The sequence below is a fragment of the Carassius carassius genome, chromosome 4, assembly GCF_963082965.1.
Source record: "Carassius carassius chromosome 4, fCarCar2.1, whole genome shotgun sequence".
Lineage (NCBI taxonomy): Eukaryota > Metazoa > Chordata > Actinopteri > Cypriniformes > Cyprinidae > Carassius > Carassius carassius.
The window spans coordinates 28,205,092-28,230,921 of NC_081758.1; the positions used below are offsets into that span (position 1 = coordinate 28,205,092).

Sequence of the window (25,830 nt, forward strand, 5' to 3'; positions counted from 1 at the left end):
GAAACGAAGGAAACAGGACACCTCAACCTCTGAAAAATCAATTATGACCCATATAAAATCGGTCTAATTTATTAATAATGGTGTAATACTGGATGAGGTGCATATCACTTTATTCTTACTCTGGTTCTAATGTTAATAGATCTGGATTATTGTGATTGTAAGAGTTATTAGTTAGTATAATATACACCCAGACAATCTCTGAACACGCAGCTCATTTGCATTTAAAGTGATACACACCAAAAGTGCTCTTTTTCAGAGAAGGCCCAAAAATGACATTTTCAACATGTTATTATAAATGATCCGTGGGTTATTTTGAGCTGACTCATTCTGGGAAAACCCAAGACCAATATTACATCTAGTAAATAGGGGCACTATGGTGCCCTTTAAATTGTAATAATATTTCACAGTATTACTGTTTTTATTGTATTTTTGATCAAAGTATTTTTACTTTGTTTACTCTTTGTATTAGAGACTTTCAAAACCACTATAAAATCATACTGACAACAGCTTTATGAACGAAAGTTTACAATTCATGTTGTACAATTAATCACTTATTATGATTTATAAATGAAAATGTTTGTACACAAGTTTTTTTTATGTACAAATATGACCATAGTTAGGGAATGAGATGCAATGTAATATTTCCTCAAGATGCTGCATCCACTGAATGAAACAATAAATTGTAAAACTAATGAAACACAACATTATCAAGTGTAATATTCCCTGCAGAATAGTAACAGTAAATCAGTGTAAAGCTCTTCTTCACAGCTCTTTCCACCGGTGATAACCATCTCACAGGCAGCAACGTAAATCATGACAGAACATGTGAGAATGTGGGAAAGATACAGTACGCTGCGCTCCTCTAATCTCTGCTTTATGAGGCTATCTCTAACTACCAGCGATCATATCAGAGCCTGCAGCCATTCTGCCACTAAAACAGAGTACAGAGATATTAGATTAACAACAAGACCCTTAGAAAAGACTGAGGAATGTTTGAGTTCTTCATATTTCATAAGAATAAGTGCTAAAGTGTCCATTACACACTTTTTATTTATAATAAAGATGTCAACAGAATATGGTTGTGATGTCAGGTGACCAAATTTCAATGCAGTTCAATGTCTCCAATACCGCCATCAGCTGACTCTGATGTTTTGTTGTTGTCTGATATTGTGTTGTAAAGTAACCAAAATCCAACATTAAGCCAACGTTAAAAAAACAACAACAACAACAACTTCAAATTGATGTCAAATACTAACGTCAACCCGATTTTCATTCTCAATCAAAATGCAATGGGCTCCAACGTCAAACTGACATTATATTGATGTTGGTGCCTGGGGGGGGGGAGGGGGGGGGGTGTTAAACCTAACACTTTTTGGAGATAGAATTGTTGCATAATTCCAACTATATAGATTATAATCCACAAATAAGTCTTAGAGTTTCACAAACATAAAACATTTTTTATAGGTATTTATATACGCTCATTGCAAGGTCATGATCTGATCACTTACATATATTCATTACTGACTCTATGTCTCTTTCTCTCTTTTCTTCTCTCCCTAAGCTGGTTTATAAGTCTCCCAGCCTGGACAAACTGACCTGGGTTGCTAATTTTAGAGGGTTTGGGGCACTTATCATCTGTTAGTCTATAGTCAGCCTGAAAGATCAGCTGGTTGGTCAGCTAGATCAGTTAAACAACATGCTGAGAGACCAACTTAAACCAGACAAGACCTGCAAAACAAACTAAACTGGGTTAAAGAATTAGTTTATCTAGAAACTTTTGTCATAATTTACTTAGCCTCGTGTCATTCTAAACCCATATGACTTTTCTTCTTTGGAACAGCAAATGTTATTTTGACAACACACTAGTTACTCTTATCAATGCAATTACAATAAATACAAACTGCCAAAAGCAGTCCATATCGCCATAGACATCAAAATAAGCTAGAATCACAATATCTAGATCTGTTCATCTGACTTTACAAAAAACAGACTAATATGGTCAGACTGGGTCTAAAGTAGTTTTATGACATTTTAAAAAAAGGACAAATAATTGCTTGAGTCTGACTGAAATTGAGCTTTAAAAATGCATGTAAAGGCACTTATTAATGGCAACTTACTGACTCAACTGGATGAGTCTGATTTGTAAACAAATCATTAAGAATGAGCAAACCATATTAATCAATTCATTAAAAAAAGTGTTCCATGGAAAAAGTCAAATGAGTTTAAAATGACATGAGGGTAAGTACATAATGACAGACCTTTAGTAAAGTACTCCAGTATGAACGTACATTAAAAAGATTCAAACGACATCAATGATAAATGATAAATAGCTTAAGTGCTAAGAGTCTTTCCCCTCACTGGATGAGTGTGAGAAGAACACGTCCAGCTGATGCTCCTCTCAGAGCAGAGAGCCTCTCCCACTGCAGATTCACTACAGAGAGAAGATCAATGTCTCAGCTCTCAGACAGGCTTGAGCCCCATTAACACACACACACAGCCAAACATCTCATCTCTACAGGTCAGAACAAAGATATTCATTTACAGGAGAAGGTTATTAGGAGGGGGAGGGTGCTGAGGCTGTGTATGAATGAAAGAAGCCTTATTAAAGTTTGGCTGTATGGGTCACCACATGACCTGGACACTAATCACAGGAAATGAGTTTTGCTTCAAACACACACACACACACACACACACACCAAGCTCTTCATGCTATATAAGAGAGGATTTAATACTATAAAATCAGTCAGGTGTGACCAGATGTCAATAACTATTAAAAACTTGATAGTGCAAATCAATCCAAAACTAATCAGCAGCGGTCGACTAATATATCACCAAGGCTTATATATCAGCTAGAAGTTCTAATTCCAGAAGATTTGAACATGTTTCTCACCTGCGAGTCGGAGATGGACACTCGTTTGGACTCGATGGTTGGCTGTCTGGCTATACGGGAATAACGGTCAGCCCCGCTCCCAGAAGACACATACGTTCCTCTCTCCTGCAATGACATCTTCCTGCCTGACAGGTTTGGCCTCTTGGGCGGAGCTTTCTTAACACCTGTCCCATTCTTCACTACACTGGAAGAGGTATCGGACCTTAGCGACACTGCAGACATCTTGTCAGTCATCTCATTGGTCTGGGAGAAGTCTGGGTCAGGGTCCACCCCCATGCAACCAGGATCACTGCTCATCGCCATGAAGATGGAGTAGGAGTAGCTTGGAGGCAGGGAGGAGGGGTGTGGGGGAGTTTTGCATTAAATGTTCCACCACCAATATCGGCTTGCAGTTACAGGAAGCTGTGGCTATACAGACAGATATAGAGAGGAAGGAAGAGACAAAGAGTTTGTAACTGAAATGTAATTTCGTCAAACTGTTACACAGATTTTGTTCTTTCCTCATTCAAGTAGACAAGTACTGAACGTTAACCAGATCGCTGCTCAATGGACTGACTTCCCTTAAAGCAATGGTTCTCATCAGGCGGCCTGGGGCCCACTGTAGCCTCAACCAAGCTTAAAGCAGGACCTAGGATTACTTAAATCATTAGTTCACCCAAAAATGAAAATTAGTTTTACTCACCCCCATGCATCCTAGGTAACAGCTCCGGGGGTGAACAAAGGCCTCATGTGGCAAATCGATACATTTGTGTTAATTGTGCTTGCACCAACAGTTGCACAAAAATACACCGATTCGCCACAGGAGGACTTTGTTCAAACCCCCATCCACCCCCCCACCCCACCAGAGCAGTGTGAGACACTTTTCTTTATGGATGGGCGCTTTTTATTTGACTTCTTTTGGACTGATGCATGCCACACCCGCTGAGTGCTATTAAACGGCTTGAAAGATCAAAGACAATTTTTTATATAACTCCGACTGGATTCGTCTGAAAGAAGAAAGTCATATACACCTAGGATGCCTCTGGGGAGAGTCAAAGTTAATTAATTATTATTACATCAATTATAAAAATACTTAAACAACTGAACTAAACAACTGAACTTTGTTCAAATGCTAAAAACAAACAAACAACTCCCGATTGTTTTTATTCAAGAACATATTTCTTGAAAGCAAAATTAATTGTAGTTAATTCATTTACTATATCAACACTTTTGTTAATAACATATGACACCAGATAATATCTGATAGTGGATGATTTGTGTCAGTGAACAGCCACGTTGTTATCAAATATGTTTAGAAATTAATTTTAGTAATTTTTATATATATATATATATATATATATATTTATTTATTTCTGCCATTTTTTGTACTTATCTGTAAAATGTTATAATAATTGTAAATTATGATAATATGTATAATAACTTTGAAATCATCACTATTATTATATTATTCGATTAATAACAGAGTAGGGATCCTTTGAGTCAAAAAGGTTTAGAGGTTGCCGTATCATTAAACTCTGCTCAACTTTGTTGCACTGACAATGAATAAATAACAGCAACTATAAAAGACAAAAAAGAAGAAAAAAATATTTTATAAAAACAATACTTGAAGTGTAACCACATAACTGATATTATATTTTCATCCAATCAAATTTCATTGCTCTCATTCCTCATCCTTCTTAAACAAGTAGAAAAATGAAAGGCCCCTGGTGAACATTATCAGTCCTCGACTTCATTTTGGACTCAAATGAGGGTCAGTTATGCCTTGATCATGCTCTCCATGGCATTCTTCTGACATTAAGTGTGTGGAGGGTGTGAATATCACTGACGGCAAGGTGCCAATGAAGTCATCCATATATGACCAGCTAATTGGAAAAAAAAAATTGTGTTTCTCAGGGAGCCCAATTTCTTCAGAAGGGAGATAATTAGGATTCACCACTGTGAACAAGAACTGCTTTGTACCCACAGACGTGTGTGTGTGTGTGTGTGTGTGTGTGTGTATGCATCCTATTTCCCTCAGAGCCTTTAGACTGAAATAATCGATCTATCTGTCTTTCTGGGGTTTGTTTGTGGAAGAATTAGACAATGAGAGAGTATTTTCCTCCATCCATACACACAGGCTGTGCGTGAGTTGGCTGCCCGAGGCCTATTGATTAACACACTGCAGAGTCAGACTCAACCCCACTGCAACAGAGCTTCAAGCTAACAAATCATTTGGAACATTACAGGACCCTGAACCCAAACTGCAAATGATATCAGTTCATGAAACCGTAAAATATACTAACATAAACAAAAGGTCAAGATGAAGAAAAGGAGAGAATGTTACAGAGAATTTAAGTATAGAAGCATCTTAACACCCAAGCTTTCGAATGGCAGTGAGTGTATATAAAAATATTATTAGAAATGTAAAGTAAGTGTAAACAAATATTTGTACTATTATAATTTCCAATTAGAATACATTTAAAATACATTTAAAATCACATAAAATAAATACTTAAAAAAAAGCATATAAAAAAAAAGACAAAACATATTTGGTAACAGAAAACACTTCTGTTAAATCAACCAAGCTAACACAGTCACATATTTCACTCCAAAATTTCCCCAAATCATTTACACGCATTTTACAATAACATGAATCTCATAGAACACAAGCATCTTCTTATGAAGCTCCTGTAAATTGAGAACAACAGATCAAATGCAATGTTCCCATTTACCCACATTAATCTCCAAATCAATCAATTTATGGCAGTCAAATGTTTATCTTCTAAATGTCTGCTAATCAGGACTGAGAGATATGCAAATAGTTCACACATTGGCTGAAGTGCCCAAAATTTGCACAAACTGAGCGGGTATCCCTATCTGTCTGTCTGCGGGCAGCAAGGCCACTGTGCTCTCCTCTTACATCAACATCTCTCTTATGATCAGACATTGCTTGCTTCATACTGAGAGAATCAAAGAAGTGCTGAACATCTGCTTGAGTCTTTGTTTTATAGATAAAAGAGGTGGAAATACAAAATACAGCTCTCGACATGGAAACGAAGAATGATAGAAAGCAGAAGAGAATGACGTAGGAATGAGTTTCTTCATCCACTCTCATAATACCGTTCCACACATCTCCCTTAATTTCTTACTGCTATTGTCTTGTTTCACATGCAACCCATTTCAGAGAAATGGCATGGAGAATTACCATAGGAATGCAGCTGAACAATAGAAATGTCATCATAACTAAATCCTTTCTGTCCTACAGTGCGCTGGAGAGACTGAGGCATGAGACAGGCTCTAGAAACAGAGCAAAATCCTGTAACGCAAATGTCAATTTGACATATTTGGGACGCGCTACATTATACTATTGCTCAAGGTTACCCAAAATATTCAGGCCAAACATGGGAGGTTTTCTTCTCCAAGCCCCAGATGCCTTTGAAACTGGCCCCACTAAATTGAATTTTAATGGCTGATATTAAAAAGTTTTGTTGGCCTATGCTGAACAAAGAAAGTATATATACGGTATATTCATATATCTCCATGCATATATCTTCAAAATCTGAATGAAACCATAGGCACAATCACTTTAACCTTAGATTGCTAAATCTGTCATCCTAAACGTGAGTCAGTTTATTAAAACAGGAAAATAAACATATGAGCAAATGTAATGCTTATCTAATATTATATCTCAATGCCAAATCATCTATATACAACTAAAGTGTATCTGCACAGAATGAGATTTTATGAATGAACCAAGGTGAAGGTTTGGCCCATGAATATTAAACAGGTTACATGACTAGACAGTCTAGCAAGATTACCTGGCAATGTTGACACAAGCTATTTAATATTCATGAGCAAGGCCTTAACACTAACATACCAGGATCAATCCCAGGATTCTAAAACTCATTCCAGCACCACTGTCTCACAGCGCAGGGTTCAAAGAGCCCCGCTTTCCGCACTCCTGCCAGACTCAGCAGCGGGGCAGTTTTATCTGCTCCCAGAAGATTCAGGCCAGGGCTGTTTCTGGGACAAGCTGTTGAAACAAGTCTCTTGAAATATTTTGAAACATTATTACAATTTAAAATAACTGCTTTCTATTTTATTACATTTTAAAATGTAACTTATTCCTGTGATGACAAAGCTGAATTTTAAGCAGCCATTACTCCAGACCTCAGTGTCACATGATCCTTCAGAAAGCATTTATACTTAATATATTTTTAAGACTCTTTGAAGAATAGAAAGTTCAAAACAACAGCATTTATTTGAAACAGGAATATTATGTAACATTCCATTCGGAAATAAAGTCATTTCTTTTTTTAATTTATTTTTTTTAAACAGCATCTGAAATGAAATGATACAAGAGCGCAGTGTAGCAGAGACTGTGTGTCACATCCACATGGCAGCCCCGCACCCTTGGCTTGTTAAAATCTAACATGCTCAGCAAAATCATGTGCGAAAGCATTTCACTATAAACACTGATTACATTCACTGTAAACACTATGATAGTGTGTTAAAGTACATGACAACAAACACTACATTACTGAGTAAAATCAACCCACAGCTGACTTTCTTAATGTGTACAGATACGCTAGATCTAAAACATATTATATATAGCCTATAAAATTAGATTTGTGCCACTTTAGATGCATGTGAATTTGTGTTCACAGACTAGCAGAACAGTTAAAAAAGAGAATATTGTAATCCTCAGACTTCACTTCCTCCTGGGCAGATAGCCATCTGATAACAACAGAGAGGCATCGGAAGAGAGTTCTTGGTTCATCAGGACTCATCTTTTAAATAGAGTTTTGACTCATCCAGACTTGTACTTTCACAACCATGAAAAGTGAAAGACTAATGTTACATGCTACAGGCCTTAAATGCACTAAAATGACTTCTGTCTGCATTTCTTCCTGTTCATGCAATCGGGTGTTAGGTGAACCACATGTTCTGTGAATGTTTGCTTAATTGTATTTTTTCCTCATTAAAATGGTAACAAAGAGTTCTATGTTAATGTTTAAAGAAGAGGGCAAATCTTAATATAATTAATTTGGCTAAATTGTGTTGAAACTATTGTCAGTGAATGAATACAGGGACTGTCAACAATAAAAAGTGCACATATTCTATTCCATTTTGATTTGCCATCTTAATTATGCTGCCTCCTAAATTCTAAATTCTAAGGTAGCATCACACCATTGTTGAAAGGGAAATACCAGAATGCTTTGCGGCAAGCCCTGTAAAACAAATAAATCCAACACGGCAAATGAAGTACAGTTCAAAGTTCAATCTAAAATCTATTTAACCCAGTATTTGTGGGTGGGTGCTATATAGTTTTATGCTATTACCACACTAATTTACCTGCTTTGTGTCCAACAGTAAGTACTTGCTATCGTCAAACAACGTCAAACCTTTTTTACAAAATCTGTATGTAAAAAAATTAATACTAAATTTAGCTTCATTAGCTCAAATCACACTAAATACTTCTTATGCTTGACTTTAATATTAAACATTGCAATTTCTCCCAATTCTGTCTATAGTAGGCTAGCATGTTTAAGCTAGCAAGTTTAGCTGACTTTCTAACCTCATCCAGACAGGCCTGTCAGCTCCTGCTAAAGAGAATCTAACTCACACCGTGTTTTTCAGTGTGTGAGCATGAGCTTGCATTCACAGATGCTTCAATTGTTCTCCCAGGTGCTAGATATCCATTTCAATCCAAGATATCTGTATGCGGTGAGGAGACATTAGTGAGCAAACACACACACACACTTTCTTCCTGCACTGGCAGAGCTGAGCTCTAGCAGGGATCCTCGTGGAAGCAGAGTTCATTTATGCGGCTGTTAAAGCGAGTCCCTCTGGATGAGGAGGAACACACAGAGTAGAGTGAAGGATACTGTATGTGAAGAGGGAAAACAGGAGGAGGAGAGGTGAACAACTGCAATGCTCCATGCCCACGTTCTGCCTCCTCTCACTTCAATTCAACACCAAAGCTTTGAAGCAAACTGTGAGAGAACAGCGCCCAAGCGGTTCTAGCGCTGTATCAGTCAGTGGGTGGTGATCGGGAGCCGTGTGCTATTAGACAAGATAAACAGCAAACTATCGCTTGACTAAACACAGGGAGAAAGATGTGCTTTGAAATAGAAAATAATGAATGGTGTGTCCCCATAAACTTTCTACAGTCTACAACAGTTCTCAACAAGTAAGTGCTATTATTGAGTCATGGAAATCTGAAAAAATTAAAAATGTAAATGCAAATAATAAAATGCAATTATACATGATCATTCATATGTAGGACAACAAAATAAATACTTTTTACTTTTAAAAGGGAAGTAAAATGCTCTTACATCCATCTGTCAACTTGGTAGAAGCCAAATTAGGCAGATGCCAACATGGACAGTTTTATGCTTAAAAGCCACGAACAAAACTAGACTGCAAAACTAGATTACTAAACGTATTAGAAGTAGTAGTAATAATAGTAATATCAGTCGTATAATAATACTAATATCACTATTTTTCACCAAAAATAAATAAAAATGAAGCCAGTTATTTCTGTTTTGTTGTAGTGTGTCAGTAGGAAAATATCAGTTTATATTTCCAAACATTCCTTTAGCCATTAATCGTAATAATCCAGTGAGGAGTCTGACAGCAGCCAGTGCTCCACACAGAGATCTGATCTCATCATCATCCAGTCCATCTGGAATTAAATGACTTTCACAGTAATGTAGCTTTGCAGGTACTGTAGGTTTCTTCAAGCATCTTTGAGTCAGTGCCACAGTTCTTCTGAATTGAGCCTGTCTCAGTTTTTCTTGTCACTCCAGATGGAGATTAAAAACTGTGAAAATACTAATGGCCTAAAACACTTCCGTTTTTGTTCATACATTTACAAAACTGTCAGTTGTCTAATGGTTGTGAAACACTAAAAACTAAAACACCCTCTGCAAGCACATGTTTGATAAAAAGAAGGCTAAAATCATTATTAATTACTTATTTTACTCTAGTAGTTGTGTAGCCAGCCAGATAACAAGCAAAGACAGGTTTGGCTACTAAACAATTAAGTGACACACTTAACCTCTTCCAGTACTGTACATCCAAATGCATATAATACATGATGCATTAGAGTATAGTCTTACCATCTAAGAAGTCTATAAAGAGCCATAACTTTGCCTTTAAGAGGCTGGTAAGCGCTGAGGGAGAGTGGGAGCACTGATGAGATGAATATTGACAAGCTTTAAACTGCTGGAGCACACAGTGATTGAGGACATGGCCAATGTACATGCAGATGAATACAAATGGGATTTCACTCATGTAGGAACAACTAGACAGATTACAGTTACAGAGTTTAATATGCTGCTGCTTGCGTTAAGCTGCCCTTTTGGATCTACAAATGTCTTGATGTAATCAGGCATGTTATTTTAAAAGGACCGGTCAAAAATAATTGTAACACTAAGACAGTGATAATAAAGTGGATTTTATCAAGTATGTAGAGGTAGAAGTAGGACTTACTCACCTCAGTCTTGCAGCACTGGATGTTTCTTGCACTAGTCTCTCTACGGCAAGGGATCTGTGAGTGATATAAAAAACTTTGTTAACCTAGTATGAGTAAATGTCAACACAAAGAGTATACGAGCCTCCAAAACCCATTATTCAAAATAAATATTGTGTACCTATCCTGAAACATGAGATTTACTTCCTCAGTGAAGTACATAACATACCTGCTCGCACTGAAGTCAGTATTGGCAAATAAATTATGTTACAATATTAAAAAAGTGATCTACAGTTGATAGATCATTTATAAACTGTATGATGGAAAACGGATATGAATCCTGTTGGTGTGATTGCCGGCACTTTTTTTTTCTATTTTTCCCCCATCACATATTTTAGTAATTGTTTGAAAGCTTAAAATCTCAAAATTAATAATCACTTTGAATTCAGATATTGCTTTACCATGGAAATGGTACTTTTAATGGGCAACTGTAAAGTGTCATATTACAAAATGTAATACGGTATTTTACAATCTAAACCTTTTAATTTTATAGCAACTTAAAAAATATTTTGTAAAATATTTGAAAAATACATTTTCTTTACAGTAAATTAAAACTTCTATAACTTTTTTATACTTTCAACTTTTGAAATGATTTCACTTCTGCGATAACTTTTTTTTCCACAAAAAACATTAAACAGTGTTCAGCATATTAGAATGATTTCGAAATTTTGAGAAACGGCTGCCGAAAATTACATTTTAAAATATATTTCAATAGAACACATTTACCTGAAATTGTAATAATATTAGGGGTGCACGATATATATTGGCCGATGATTAATGCGCATCTCGTCAGTAAAGCCAGTTCTCTAATCAGCAGTAAATACCATCAGGTGCGTGATTTCACATCGAGCAGCTGTTACTACACGGAGCCATTGTTAACTGACAAACTGACGAGATGTGCATTTATCATCGACCGATATCTATCGTGCACCCCTAAATATTATTTCACAATATTATTGTTTTTACTGTATTTTTCAAATAAATGCAGCCTTGGTGAGCATGAGACATTTCAAAAACATAAAAATAAAAACTTTTTGGTGCAAAAATATCAAATGCGCAAGTCTCAACTGTTCAGTGGATTTTCTAGGTGTTTCTGGAGAGTGGCACAGTGATACAGCACACAAGACATAAGCCAAAGCTCATTCTAACCAAGTTTTCCTGATTACAATTATTCCATGCATAACTCGAGACATTTCTAAGCTTAGTGAACAGAAGACAGCAGCAGCAGACAAGCTCAAGTGATTTCCATCTATAAGAGAAGAATTGCCGCCCTCTTTCCAGCAGGAATCCAGACTGCCCTCTTCTCAGAAGTATGATGTGGACAAACTTTTGTCTTTTGATTGCGGAGAGCTCTGAGAAGCCCATTATGTAGACTAGGCCTGGATTTCAGGGCAAATGTAGGATGCGACACAGGGCCAGTGGGTCTGGTTTGCTGTCTTAAGCCATGAGTCTTAATTCCAAACATGAAGCAGCACCATTAAAACCTATTTAAGTCAGCAAGAAAACAAAACAGAGCTGCCAACACATTCTAGTGGGATGGGGATTTCAGAGGAGGCTGTCAGAGAACGCCAGCATGAGAGGATGAACGGCCAAAAAAAGACTATTCTCAGAGAGAAACTTCAATTGTACACTCTGCAAAGATGAAAGAACGAATTGAAAATGTAGCTATACAACAGAGAGAGACATAAAGAGAGATGCTCTACTGGATATTAGACAGGTACAACAAAGACAACCGCTTAGAGACTGAATCCAGACAGTAATTTAGACACATTTTTAAAAGAACAACATTTATTTAAAATAAATTATAAGTGTCTTTATTGTCACCATTGTTCAATTTATTGAATGACAAAAAAAAAAATTATTCACATGAATGTATTACATTTTGGCTAAATAATTAAATAATAACTAAAACTTAAAAATACAATTAAAAAGGCAGATCTGGGTGAACAAGCACTAATGACTGCACGGGAAAAGCATGTTGCATTTACTCCAATACATGCACAACCTAACTCATCGATGGATGTTTTTCTCAATAAAAAGCAACACATCATTTAAGAGGAGGCTGAATATTCTAAGACTTACAGTACAAGACACGATATGTGAAGTTCACAGTATCGCACATCCAGCTAACAGCTTTAACGTCTGAAGCCCCGGGCATGTGCACTGACCTACAGACAGCACTACCGCTTATGACCAGACCTAACAGCTTTAACTAGCACTGATGTCTGTGTCTGTGCATGTATGCCAAAATCTACCAATGTATAGCATTCACAGCCTACTGGTAAACCCAAGGTGCAAGCGTACATTTTACTGTAACATGCATACCGAAGCTACACTAATAAGAAAGTATGATTTCAATGGACATGCAGCACGTTAATCATCGAGTATTAGAGAAAATGTTTAATGTAACACTGTAATCTGGTTAATCTATTATAATGGTAGACTCGTGAAATACATAGAGCGAGTACAGTGACTGAGGAAAGCTTAATTCATACAGTAACAGACAGCAGAGACTAATCTTCACTGCTGATGTGGTGTAATCAGACTGATTCATTAATCACCGGTAATCCTGCACTAAGAACGGACACAATGTGAGGACAGAGATACAGGAAAGAACCGGCTAGGGTGACAACAGGAAATTGATGAAAAGAGAGAAAACACACTGTGCCGATAACTGTGTGTCAATAAACCTTTTAATCAATCTATCTGTTGCACTGTAAACCCTAATGAGGTAGCAGAATTTACATTTAAATTTTGCACTACACAATCATGTTAATTGCAAACAAATTGAATTTTTGGCTAAACCAACTCATTCAATTAGGTTGCATAAACATCACGTTAAAGGGGTCAAGATCATTATTTTGTGTATTTTGTGTTACAGAATATGTTGACAAGCTTTAATGTTCAAAAATCACATTCTTTTTCAAATACTGCACATTATTGTAGGTCCTCAATGCCCCACCTCTCTCAAACGTGTCGTTGGCCAACTGACCCAATGCATTGTGATCGGCCGAACACCGCAAGCACTTGTCGGAAATGTAACGTCCCTTTTAATAGTTGCGAGCTTCATCTTTCAAAATAAATGTAAAGACAGTTAATAATGTCCTTAGTTTTAGCATCAGTTCAAGCCAGAAAGGGGAACAGAGTCACATGACAGACGCAGTGATGAAGCTCGTATGTGTTTGCAGTACACAAGCCACGGACGGTTAAGACAGCTGACTCCTCTGTGTGACCCAGTCTCTCTCTCTCTCTCACACGCATGTGCAAAACTCTGCATTTGAACAGTCAGTAGCAAATACTTAAACTAATAACAAAACATACTTACAGTAGCTGATTCAGAAGCACCAGATTGTTGTAAAGTCCGAATTACCTCCTTTCCTAGGTTCACGAAACGGTCGTCCATAAAATGCGTTGCTGTTCTGTTGTAAGTAATCTTAAAGATTCCTAAATGCATCTACTTTCAGAAGGCCACATAAAGTGCTTTTGCTTTCACCTAGATACACACAGCATCTCCCTGACATGACTGCTTCAACACTAACTGTGGTTACAGAAACCACGTCCTTCTTTCTTTGCGTGAACATTTGGGCGGCATTACGCAAATATTTCCACAGAGTAACGTAGACATCTGGGGGCGTGTTTAAATGAGTCGTTTTAGGGAGGCGGGGCAGAGTCTTATCTAAAGAACATCTCTTTGGATTTGAGACTTTAGCCTTTGCAACTTTACATTACATTACATTTATGCACCAAACACTCCAAAGAGAAAAGAAAAATGTAATTATATGCATTATATGACTTAAACTCGTATTATATAACTCCTATTAACAGCCCATCGAAACTGCATCGAAACAGAAACTCCCATCATAACAGAGCATTAATTTGATACTAACACATCTCTCCCTATACACAAAATAACACTTAATTTCAACATTTATTCTTTTTATATAATCTAATGCAAAGCAGAAGAAAGAAATCTGCTGCAACTCATTCAGTGCAAGTATAGCTTATATGTTTTTTTTCTTTGAAACACAAGGAACTTTCAATAACATTTGAGTGAAATTAAGTAATTTCATGTAATTAGAAATTAGAGAAAAAGCCCAAATAAATAAAGATAGTTTAAAGACAATACTGTAAATCACTGTGGCAGAGGAGTAGATATTATAAAATGTGACTGTCATTATATTTTTTATTTATATAAATAAAATGTAAATTTTAAATCAATATATTTTTTTATTTTCTTCGATACTGAGTATAAGCATAACACGAGCCACAGTCACTGCAATCTTTTTTGCAGTCCATTTGTCTGGGGTTGATAGTGACTACCTCACTATTTTTGTGTTTTGTCTTGCCTCAGTGGCACAGCATTTTTGAAGACGCCATTAATTTGCTTTTCACTGCCAGAGAAGAAACATTATATTTTGAAGGTCAGTTTCTAAAACCTGACAAGAAAGTGAAGAGATATGATGGGAAAATCATACAAAGTGCTCTCAGCATCTACTTTACAATCAACAACAGCTTTATATTGCAGCCATTAAGCCCTTAAAAAGGATCATTTTCAAACAGCACACACACACACACGTGCGAATGTGAGTGCAGATCACATGGGGCAAGAAGCAACGGACATTCATTCTCCACCCTGCAGTCACTCTACAAACATTCAACTCTCCACTTTATCTCTGCATAGCATCTCATCTTGTCTCCTCACTGACTCATTTTAAATGCTTAATTTGAATTCATAATTAACAACCATGACAACCATGAAGGATTCCAAATCGTTTTAAAGACATTAGACACCATTAGAATCTGCCAAAGTTCACAAAAAAAGTTCACTACGGATACCAAAAACAGAATTTTCTGATTCCATAGCTGACACAGCAAAACATCACTTCGTCACGTTCATCACGTTCGCAAGTCACCTCTTCCTTTTCCTTTTCAAAAAGTTACACATTATCTCCATTAAGCACCAAATGCATGACAATGCACAAAAACAGCAAAGAATTTTACAGTGTCAAATTTCTATTTCAAATAAATGCTGTTCTTTTGAATTTTCCATTTATCACAAACTGCCTTTGTCATATTTTGAATGATATCTGAAGGATCATGTGAGACTGAAGTCTGGAGTAATAGCTGATGAAATTCAGCTTTGTCATCACAGGAACAAATTACATTCTAAAATGTATAAAAATAGTAAACAGTTATATAAATTGTATTAAAATTTCACAATATATTCTTTAAAAAACATTAAAAAAAAACTTCTTAAAAAAATTATTATGTTTTATTTTGTAAAATTCTGTTTGACAGATATGTGAAAGAACTTTCTTAAACTATAGAGTACAATCTCAATATTTCTCAAATGTTGCTTACATGTTCGTTGCCAGGTACATTCGTGTAAAGCTGAAATTAACTGTGTTAAACTAAATGAAAGCGTGTCAGTTGAGGTCAGGGGTAAAAATAGATCACACGCTTGGGAATCAAGCTCGAGATCTGGATTCATTTAAAACTAAAAGCCAAATAAGTTGTATGGACACACTAAGATCACATCATTTTGTTCTAAATAACCCAAACTTACTTTACTGACTTTCACCCAGCTGAACAGGGCATTCTAGTTTGTGGTCATAATGTCAAATCTCAAACTATACTTCTAATCCTACAAAACCATCTAGAGTATCTAAAATACACGTCTAAAAGAGAGAAAGTGTGTTTAGTGTCAGGTATGAGTGTGTCAGTCTGTAATCCAGGTCACTTTAATTGAATAACGCAGATTATCTTGTCTCAGGGAAGCTACTGTAGACACAGCCACAGCCTCTCACTCTCACATATCACTGTTGTCTTCGAGAGCAGACATACGAAACAGACTGAAAAACAAAAATACCAGCAGGCACATTCCCTGCCAGATCCTGAGCTAACCTCTTCTAACCAGCTAGTGAATTTTGGATTAGTGGATGGAGAGAGGGGTAGAAACGCCTCATTTCATTTACTTACACTGGCTTGCTGAGGGGTCGTGCTGGTGGACGGAGGCATGGTCCAGTCCTATGGGGTTGAAGGAGGGGACCCAGATGTAGAGGAACCCATCATTCATGTCATGGGTCTTCCAAGATGTTCCCCTCCCTGCACTGCATAAGACGTCACTAAGACCCCTTTCACAGGTCACTGCCTGTCCAGAAACAGGGCAAGCAGTGCGGGTGGGGCATAAGAGGAGGAGCTTCTGGTGTTTTTCCATTTCCCCCAACCGAATCAAGCTTATGGATCCACAGGACCAGCTGACAGGATGTGCATGCCAACTACACATGTGAGATTAACCGCGCGGTGGGGTAACGGATCCATCCCAGGCATCCCAACTGAAAAAGCCCCAGAGATATTGAGGATGCATACACAACACTAAATTTAGCCGATGGTATTCATAATTCATAAATGATGAATGCTGCAAATTCATGCCTGTCCTGAGAGACTCTGGACCTTATTCAACTCACATGTGTGCCTCTAAAAACGAGGAGGAGGAGCACAGTTCTTAAACATACACAGCTCTTCCTGCATCATTAAAAGTCCTTCAAGCAGCTTAATGTAACGCCTTTTACATAACTTACTGAGACACAAGAAATGCCCATGTTCTCTGTGGTCTGGCATTTAAAGAAACAATGAAAAAGTTAAATGCAGAAGATGCAACAATAGCAGGGTCTTCTGTGCATTGTCCTTCATGTTGGTTGGGCTGCCTGGCTGCTGTATCGAATACAGACATTTAATTGAGGAGATTTACTCTCAGAGGACCACAAAGGATTTAAATGTTTCAAAGCCTGACAGACCTGTGTTTGGACAGCTATCACTCAAGAACAGTTGAATCACATTTCCATTCATCATGTGGGTGGGTGAGGTTATGTCATGGGTGGAAGTAGGTTTTGCATATAATGTTTTCAGTAACTCTTTATATACAAGGCTCAATTTGCATTTAGTAGTTGAATGCTTAGATCGGGGGTCCTCAACCTTTTTTAAACCACGGACCGGTTATGTTTTTGAAATATTTTGTTTTTGAACACTTCATGTGCACTTGCTGTCTTACAATGGCCGCTGCATGCGTGTTCGTTAAGTTCATGAGACCGGGGGGTGTCCCATTTGTCAGTTTAGCATTCAGAAGGGTGCTCGCGAGTGCCCCCTTTGCAGGGGTTATGCGCCCTTGATCCGCTCTTCTGCCGAGCCCGCACTGGGGCAAAGTGACAGTCAAAGCGACATTAGATCACAAAAAAGCGGACTCAGAGGAAGACCGTGAGGGTTTAGTGTGCCATTTGGGACAGGGCCTTAATCTGTCCTGGCTGAATAAAAGTGTTAATTTCTTTCAAAGAAATCTTATTGCATTATTCAACCTAATACATAATGTTATTATTTACAAACTTGAAATATAAAAGATAGTACATTTAGAAATTAATATTGTGCTGTAACATTTTTATTAATTGTTAGTTTAATATAGTGCATTGACTAATGTTAACAATCTTGAGGTGAATTGGGCATTTGGATACATAAATGTAAACAGGACTTGTCTCTCTACTTAGAAAATAACTAATATGGATGCAAAAACTAGACTTCATTTAACTTGAGATCTTGTTTGAAAAATTGATGTGTTTCTTTGAGCACATTGTGAAATTCACCATTGCGCGTGTAATTGTGTCACCCTTCACCTGGGCAAATCCAATTAAGAGCACTGGAGGCTTGAAAAGAGGAGCAGGAAAACAACTCGACATGGACTGACTGAACAAAAAACATAGAACAAAACGTAAAAGTATTATGTTTACCACAGGCTTTATTTTACTCATAAATCGACAAACTCCATTATAAAACCCCATAGCAAAATCTCAAAGGAACCTGTGGCAAATTATACTTCTGTATTCTGACATCATAGTTCCCCCACTCTATTCAGAAAAAAGGAAGTCTTTTTTTTTGTTAGAACAGTCAATCCTGCACATCTGATTCCAAACATGATTCTGGCAATGTCTGTCAGCTTTTTACACGGCTCTAACATCTCGACTTTAACAATCAACTCAATTCACATTTTCAGCCGTGCAACACACACAACGATTTTGAGTCTCAAAATGTTCCAGAGTGTGAATAGGTTGAAATGTTGCGTGGTTCGCTACTATAAAACACGCTGAACTCTCACTTTCACTGTACTGTATAAAGTACAACAGAGAAGTATAAGTAAAAGTAGAACAGTTCTGGAATTACATGAGGGTTAAGGTTATCTAAATACATACTGTAAAGAAAAAAAAAACAACATGAGTAAAAGGGATGTGGATCATTTGAAGGACGTCTGAATTTCACTCACATTCATGGCTCTTTGGATGGACCATTGCATTGGTAATCTAGGCCTGTTTACATTCCATCTTGCAGATTTATGAGTCCTGTGAGGATTGTGAAGGTTTTTATGTGCTATGCATGAAAAAAGCTTTACAGGTAATGCAACACTAACATCCTATATTCCTATTTACATTTTTTTAAATACTGTATGAATAGATATGCAGGGAAAATGTTATAGGTTCACTGTGGTCTAATATAACAAAGAACTAAATTAAATTAACAAAATGTGTTAGTGTTGTTAACTAAAAGTAAAAAATGTTCCCTTGGCAACTAACTAAAATAAGTCGAAGTATATAAAATAAACCAAATAACATAGCCAAAGCACATATCAAAATGACTGAAAACAAACTATATTTTCAAATGAAAATAAATGCTAATTTGGATCTGGATTTCCATTTATCCAGTTATGGCCTAGGAAAATTCATGTAGTCTCAATGCAAATGGATTAAGTAAATTTTACTTTTATTTTAAATTAAATTGGCTGCAATGAAATTAAGTTCATGAATTGTGTTGCACTCACTCACTTTTCAATAGGCAGCACAAAACATAATATATGTAAATAAAATGTAGCTTCTGGATAAGAATATGATCCCTGCAAAGAGAGCGCTGCTTCATGATAAAAGTGTATCCAGTCTTGTGTTCTCTCTCAGGATCCAGCTGTCTGCCAAAGCAGGCCAATCCATGCAGATGGGAACGCAATCTGTTTTAATGGCTCTTTCTAATCACCATATTAGAATAGATTTTGTCTGGACCTGCTTTACACATCGCCAACATTTGTCATGTGTTTCAAATAAGCGAGCAGGATGTCAGTAAATGCCATTTGCCATCCTAGAATATGACAGGCTCATAAAAGAGCAAATAAACTCATTAACTGTAAAGTTACCTGAATCTCAAAAATATACCCACACAATAAACACAACACTTCATGACTCCTTAAATGAGTTGACAAAATGTATTAAAAGTATGATAATTAAATATCACTCCAGCACTGCAGCATGATTGGTAACGCTTTTTATTTTATTTTATTTTTTGGTATCATGCACTACCATGATCTATCAATCTTCTTCTAACTTCTTAAGGATCATGGACACCCATAATACCAAACTTACTAACAGTAGTTATGGGAGGAATGGATGCTTCAAATTATAGAAACTCAGCTCTTAATTGAAAAAAATAAATAAATTATCTTAACAATCATATAAAAATACTCAATCCTTTCCTTTCAAAAGCTTTGTGAATATCCCTGCCTGATGCTACTGCAACACTCAAGCAGAAAGGAGTTCATGATCACTTCAAGAGAAACCAGACTTAAACCATTTCTACAGGACGGTCAACATCCATCCAGTGTTGATGCAAATCATTTACAGACTCTGTCATCACTTGCATTTTCTACCCATCCTCATTCAGTTCACTCAGAATATAAAAGGAGTGGGAATAGTTTTTCTCTGCCCTTCTAACTATATTCTGCCTCCCTGCAGACGCCTCTGAAGATAGCTTTCAAGTCATTGCTGATTTGAATGAGATAAAGACTATTTGATCTCTTCACTTTCCTTCTAACACTCAAGTGGGTTGGAGTCACTAAGTATTCTCACAGTAACCAACTCAACACTTCACAGACAATCAGGTCAGTGCTCCACAGCCACATAGTTTATGTACATTGATGCACGGACAAAAAAAAAAAAGCTTAGAGTTTATCACTGACAAAATCGCTCTTCTTCCTTCCTTCTTCTTAAGAAGTAACGATTCATCACAGGTTTGCAGCTCTCCTCAATGCAAGAGTTTGCTCAATGTTTCCCTCAAAATGTGTTTACTAGCTCCATGCCTTCTGTTGAGAGAAGAATTAGTCTCCAGATTGAGGGCTTTGGGGGTTGTTCTGGAGATGTGATTAATTGGTTGGTGAAAACATATCCCTTTCCATAATTCCTGTGGTGAGGCCTGGCCTGTGTACACACGCTCAGACGACCAAGGCTATTTTAGAACATTTAATCTGAAGGCTAATATGAAAGTCATTGAACACTGACCGCTCTAATAGTTTTGAGTACAGAGCACTAAAGTAATGACGTTTTGCCGTTTCATCTGGCCATCTCATTTAGCCGTGAGAAGCAGCTCCAACAGAGAGGCTTGAGTTTCTTCCCCACCTGTGCTTTCTGACACAAAATACTCAAGAAGCAGAGTGAAGCCTTTTAGAAACCTTTCAGACAAAGAGAAAAGGTCAACCATGTTTTCCTCTTAATATGAAGCTAAATAAAATCTTAATGAGCAAGGAGGACTAAACAGAAAAAGAGATCTGCTGTTCAAATTCATTCATATGGGGTTCAAAAGTTCGAGACCACTAGTAAAAACTGCTTCCCCTTTTTACAAATGATATAAAATTACAAACTGTATTATCAGCACAACAACTGTTGTGAATGTTGAATTTAATTTCAAGATGAAAAAAGTTTAGTGTTTTAATTTTATTTAAATGAATCAAAATGTAAAAAGTCAATGTTTTACATTTCTACAGCATTCTTCTTCGTTTTGATAATATTATTGAATAATTAATACATGTTATCATTTAATAATATGCTTTATTTTTCCCAAGGTTCAACTTCTGAGATTTTGGATTGTTTTGGATTTTTTTAGATTGATTGTTGGTTATTATGTGCAAACAGCGAGAAACTCTATTAAATTAAATTAAATTTATGCATTTAGCAGACGCTTTTATCCAAAGCGACTTACAGTGCATTCAGGCTATCAATTTTGACCTATCATGTGTTCCCGGGGAATCGAACCCCCAACCTTGAGCCACAGGAACACTACTATACTAAACTCTATATTATCTTTATGTCACTCTCACTATTTGTGCATTGTGTGCCTGTCCAAAATCTATTCCGATTTGAAGCTTGTGACATATAAACGCGCACATAAACCGATCACTTTATTTAGGGTTCACGTAAACACTACAATCAGATTTATCAATCGGAATGAATTCAGTCCGATTGAACCAAAAATTGTGCATGTAAACGTTGCCAGTGTGGTCTCAGATTTTTGGACTTCTTTTTTTATGAAATCATGACTACAATGAAATAAGATACGGGGCTAATCAAAAGGCTTCATGGGCCGGAGATGATCTAATGACAGATTTTCACACTGAGCAATAAGAATGGGACACGGGCATGAGCCATCTGCTCCTTCCGTTGCTTCACCTGTCACTGAACACAACAACAACAAAAACAACAGTTCCACAATCTGTAGATTGCGGTCTCAATCAGCAAATCCGTCCTGTCTGAGCACAAAAACCTGAAACCCATGATTCAATCAGTGTAGAGGAGTCTCCTGCTGTTACAATACTGTACACCTGCAAAGGCTCAGAATAATCTCTGATGAATATTTGGGGAATGAGGAACCAGACTAAGGGATTAGCTTTAGCAATGTGATCAAATCTGAGTGTTTCCACAGATCTCGGATGCTTTTTTTCTCACTTTTTCTCTTTAAAGGAAGTTCAGAAGAGCCTGGAGACAGTGACTAGTGGGGTGCAGGGCTTAGATTGACTTATTTCACAGTGAATCTGGTACAAACTCACTGTTCTCACACTAAACAGCTCCAACTGCTCTTTCAATGATACTTAACAAAAACAGACAAGCCACTTTTACACCTTAACTTGCATTTTCAGTGATAAGATCACGATCGGAGAGCACTTGACTATACGAAAAAACGAAAACAAAAAAAGAAAAGAAAAAAAAACAAAATGCGTTAGGATCGGACTGTGATCCAAACCGTTTTGTAGGTATAAATGTTAATGTGTTGAGCTACAATAGAGATGTATGATATATCTGTATCATATCAGTTGTTGAATGATATATTACCAATATTTAAGCAGTATCGATTGATATAATGGATATATATCAGCAGATATAATTACATTTACTGTAAGTTCATTTTTTTTAATTCATACCGTAACAACATATTAAATGTTAAATGTAAACTTCATCAAATCTCAAAATGAATACACATTTTCGCCCCATACAGAATAATTTAAAATAAGATATTGAAGTTTTTAGTATTTTCATGGGGGCGCTTCAAAAACCGTTTTTTTTTCCTTCACGTCTCATCCTTATAAGTTTGTGTTCTTTAAATTCAGAGGTCACAGCATGATGTATCACTCTTCTACTGGTCATGTCTCACGTGATATTATCCAATATTTATATTTTATTTTATATTTTTTATTTATTTATCTGTCAAAATGATGAAAAGCCTTTTGAATCATCCCCAATGCTTTTGAAAGTTGGTAAATGATGGAACATTTCGTTTACGCAGCCTGTGATGCATTATGCAACTACCATTTTGCACATGTAAGTGGAGATGAATACAATCCAGTTAAAGAACATCCAGATATTATCCGGATATAGAACGCATGTTAATGCCAGGTGAAAAGGGGCCATAGAGAGAAGGGGACAGACAATGTTATGGTGCCCTTTGACACACAGAGGGAATAAAGTAAGCAAGAGCACCCAGCGGGGGGCAGGAACACAAACTATATCTGTGGCCTTTTCAAGTGCCTGAGATACAATATTGCCGCTAACTGACAAGCACCAAAAAACAAAAGCTCTGCGGTTCAGGTACAGTTACAGACTGATGTCACATGATCGCTTGGGCTGGTGTACATATCCTGTTAGCTTTGCATTACAAAATCAAGATAAAAACATAACTTGGAACAGATGAGAAAGCAAATTTAAGATAAGCAGGTTTAGCATATCTGTTAATCTTTCCAAGGAATAAGCGGACAAGCACACAAGGCCATCTCAGTTGTTTTATAATATGAAAAATATATTTTAGTTTATGCTGTTTTCTGTTGATCCATGAACTTCACTAAACATTATTTGTAGCGCTCCCACCATTCAATATTTGCAATAAACTATTTGCTTTGTTACTTTTGACATGAAAAGTCTCCGCTTTCGAACATTATCATGATATAAAAAATAAACAGCTTGTTTATGAGGTCAATGAAACAGCCTGTAAACAATGTGTCATGTAACATTACATTCACCTCAGGAAATTCATTCAATCTCCATAAACTTGATAGTCAACCACAAAAGAACACATTTTTTATTTCATTTTATTACACATTCACTAGATTTCTTACTTAACCTGTTGTTATATTTTTAATTAACCTCTTAGTTATTTAAATGTATGTTTCAATAAATCTGTCATGAAAACAAGTTTTTATAACAGCCAGAATTTAAATAATTATATTTGAAAAACAAACAAACAGTGGAGTAGAAACAATTCTGTTATTAAAAGTTGCAAAACTTCCTTGTGTGCAATTTACATGTTTTGCATTACTCAGTTTTTATTGAGTGTGTTGATTATTCAATACATTTGAGTTATTAATTTATAAAATTTATTTTTCAGTTTCAGTTTTTGGCCAAGTGCATCCTGAAAATGTAAGTTTCGGTTTTGGCCCAGAATTTTCATTTCAACACATCACTAATGAATGATGCCAATAATCTATTTTCTATATACAAACATGCATAAATAAACAGTTTGAAGGTTACAGGTGAATTTATGTATCATAACATGAAAATTTCAAGTACAAAAGACAAAAGAGAATAAAGTATACTAATTAAATGATAAAAAAATTATCATAATTACTATCAGAATCAAGCTCAGAGACTCACAACCAATGGATCTGAATGATTAATTGGTTATTATACAGTACAAGACAGTTAACTGCACATTTCAAAGTGACATTACAATTAACAGTAAAAGAAGAAAAAGGCACATCGTAAAGAGTTAAATCTTTTAACTTTAAACGACTTTAAATTGACTTTAAATTAGTGCTAGATAACAGCAAAAGCTGTCTAAATCTTAAACTGGGTCAAAATATTGGACAATTAAATATCTAATATCAGGCACTAGAAAAGAATCTTGCATAATATGATCACGATGCAATAAAAAAAGAATGTGTTGTTATGGGCGCCACGCAGATATGTAACATCTGTTTTTTCTACAGTTTATTGTATTTAATAACACGAGAACTGACCAATAAGGCTAGAACAAGATCATTTTATATAATATGTATTTTATAATTCTAAATAAGGCATTCCATTATTTAATTTCTACACTTTTATTTCAATTTCATTGAACAAAAGGACATTACGTTGTGCATTTTTTAAGTATGGTGACAATGACAGAAACCCACACATAAATCCAGGTGGATAAGTCTTGCAGTGCCCTCATAGTGGAATGACTGCTGATGACTCCAGCACGTCATGGTCAATAGACTGCAGTTCTGATGCACTGATGACAAAAGGCCCCTGTCTTTATCTCAATACACAGAGAGATCACAAAGCCTGAGCTATAGAAAAAATCAAGGGTTACAAAGGATGCATGATGTGGAGTCTGTAAGCAGACTAATTCACCTCACAAATGCACTGTAATCTCGGCTTTCAACAAAAGATGACAAGGGGCCGGAATAAAAGACTTTCCGTATGCTTTAGTACATGCACAATCTCACTCACACACCTCTTTTATAATACAAAATACCACAGAGTTGATCGCAAGCTTTGTTCTAGTTCACTGCAGTTCAGAATAAAATCTCTCTAGAAATTAATGTGCAGTGCTCAAGTCTAAACAGCAAAATCAATCAAAACAAATGGCCTATAACTGGCATATTGACCATGAAAATTTGATTAAGTCAAACAGGCGTCCTGTTGCATTATGCAAGGTCTGTATTAATTTTCATATGGCTCTACATATTAAACATTGAGACTAACAAATTAAATTAATAAGATAACTAACACTTTAAGGTTCAGCTTGTTAACATTAGTTAATGCATTATTAGTCATATAAATCAACAAAAAATGTTTAACAGCAATTATGGTAACAATTTTCAACATTGTTTAACATTAGTTTCTTATTACATTTGTTAGAGTATTAACTAATGTTTGTTAATGTTGGTTATTAAAAATACAATACTGCTGTCAATCGATTAAAAAAATGTATCAAATTTTTTTCTGAAATTAAATCACTATTAATTCCACCTAACATTACATTTTATAAATATACTTTTATACTGCAAGACGAGTTGAATCAGGTGTGTTAG

General features: G+C 36.2%; 1 protein-coding gene across 4 annotated transcripts in view; it reads right to left on the reverse strand.

Annotated features, from left to right (window-relative positions):
* The window catches only part of LOC132139678 (calcium/calmodulin-dependent protein kinase kinase 1-like), a 61,897-nt gene that overhangs the window by 26,244 nt on the left and 9,823 nt on the right, over window positions 1–25,830 (reverse strand). For 2 of the 4 annotated variants that reach the window (XM_059548215.1, XM_059548218.1), the window contains exons 2-3: window positions 10,371–10,424; window positions 2,891–3,298 (exon numbers count right to left, since the gene is read on the reverse strand). In XM_059548215.1, coding sequence (XP_059404198.1) covers window positions 2,891–3,193 — 303 coding nt within the window. In that variant the 5' untranslated portion in view covers window positions 3,194–3,298; window positions 10,371–10,424. Of the gene's footprint in view, window positions 1–2,890; window positions 3,299–10,366; window positions 10,425–16,385; window positions 16,818–25,830 lie in introns of those variants that run through there. The other 2 variants (XM_059548217.1, XM_059548216.1) reach the window with 2 other exon arrangements.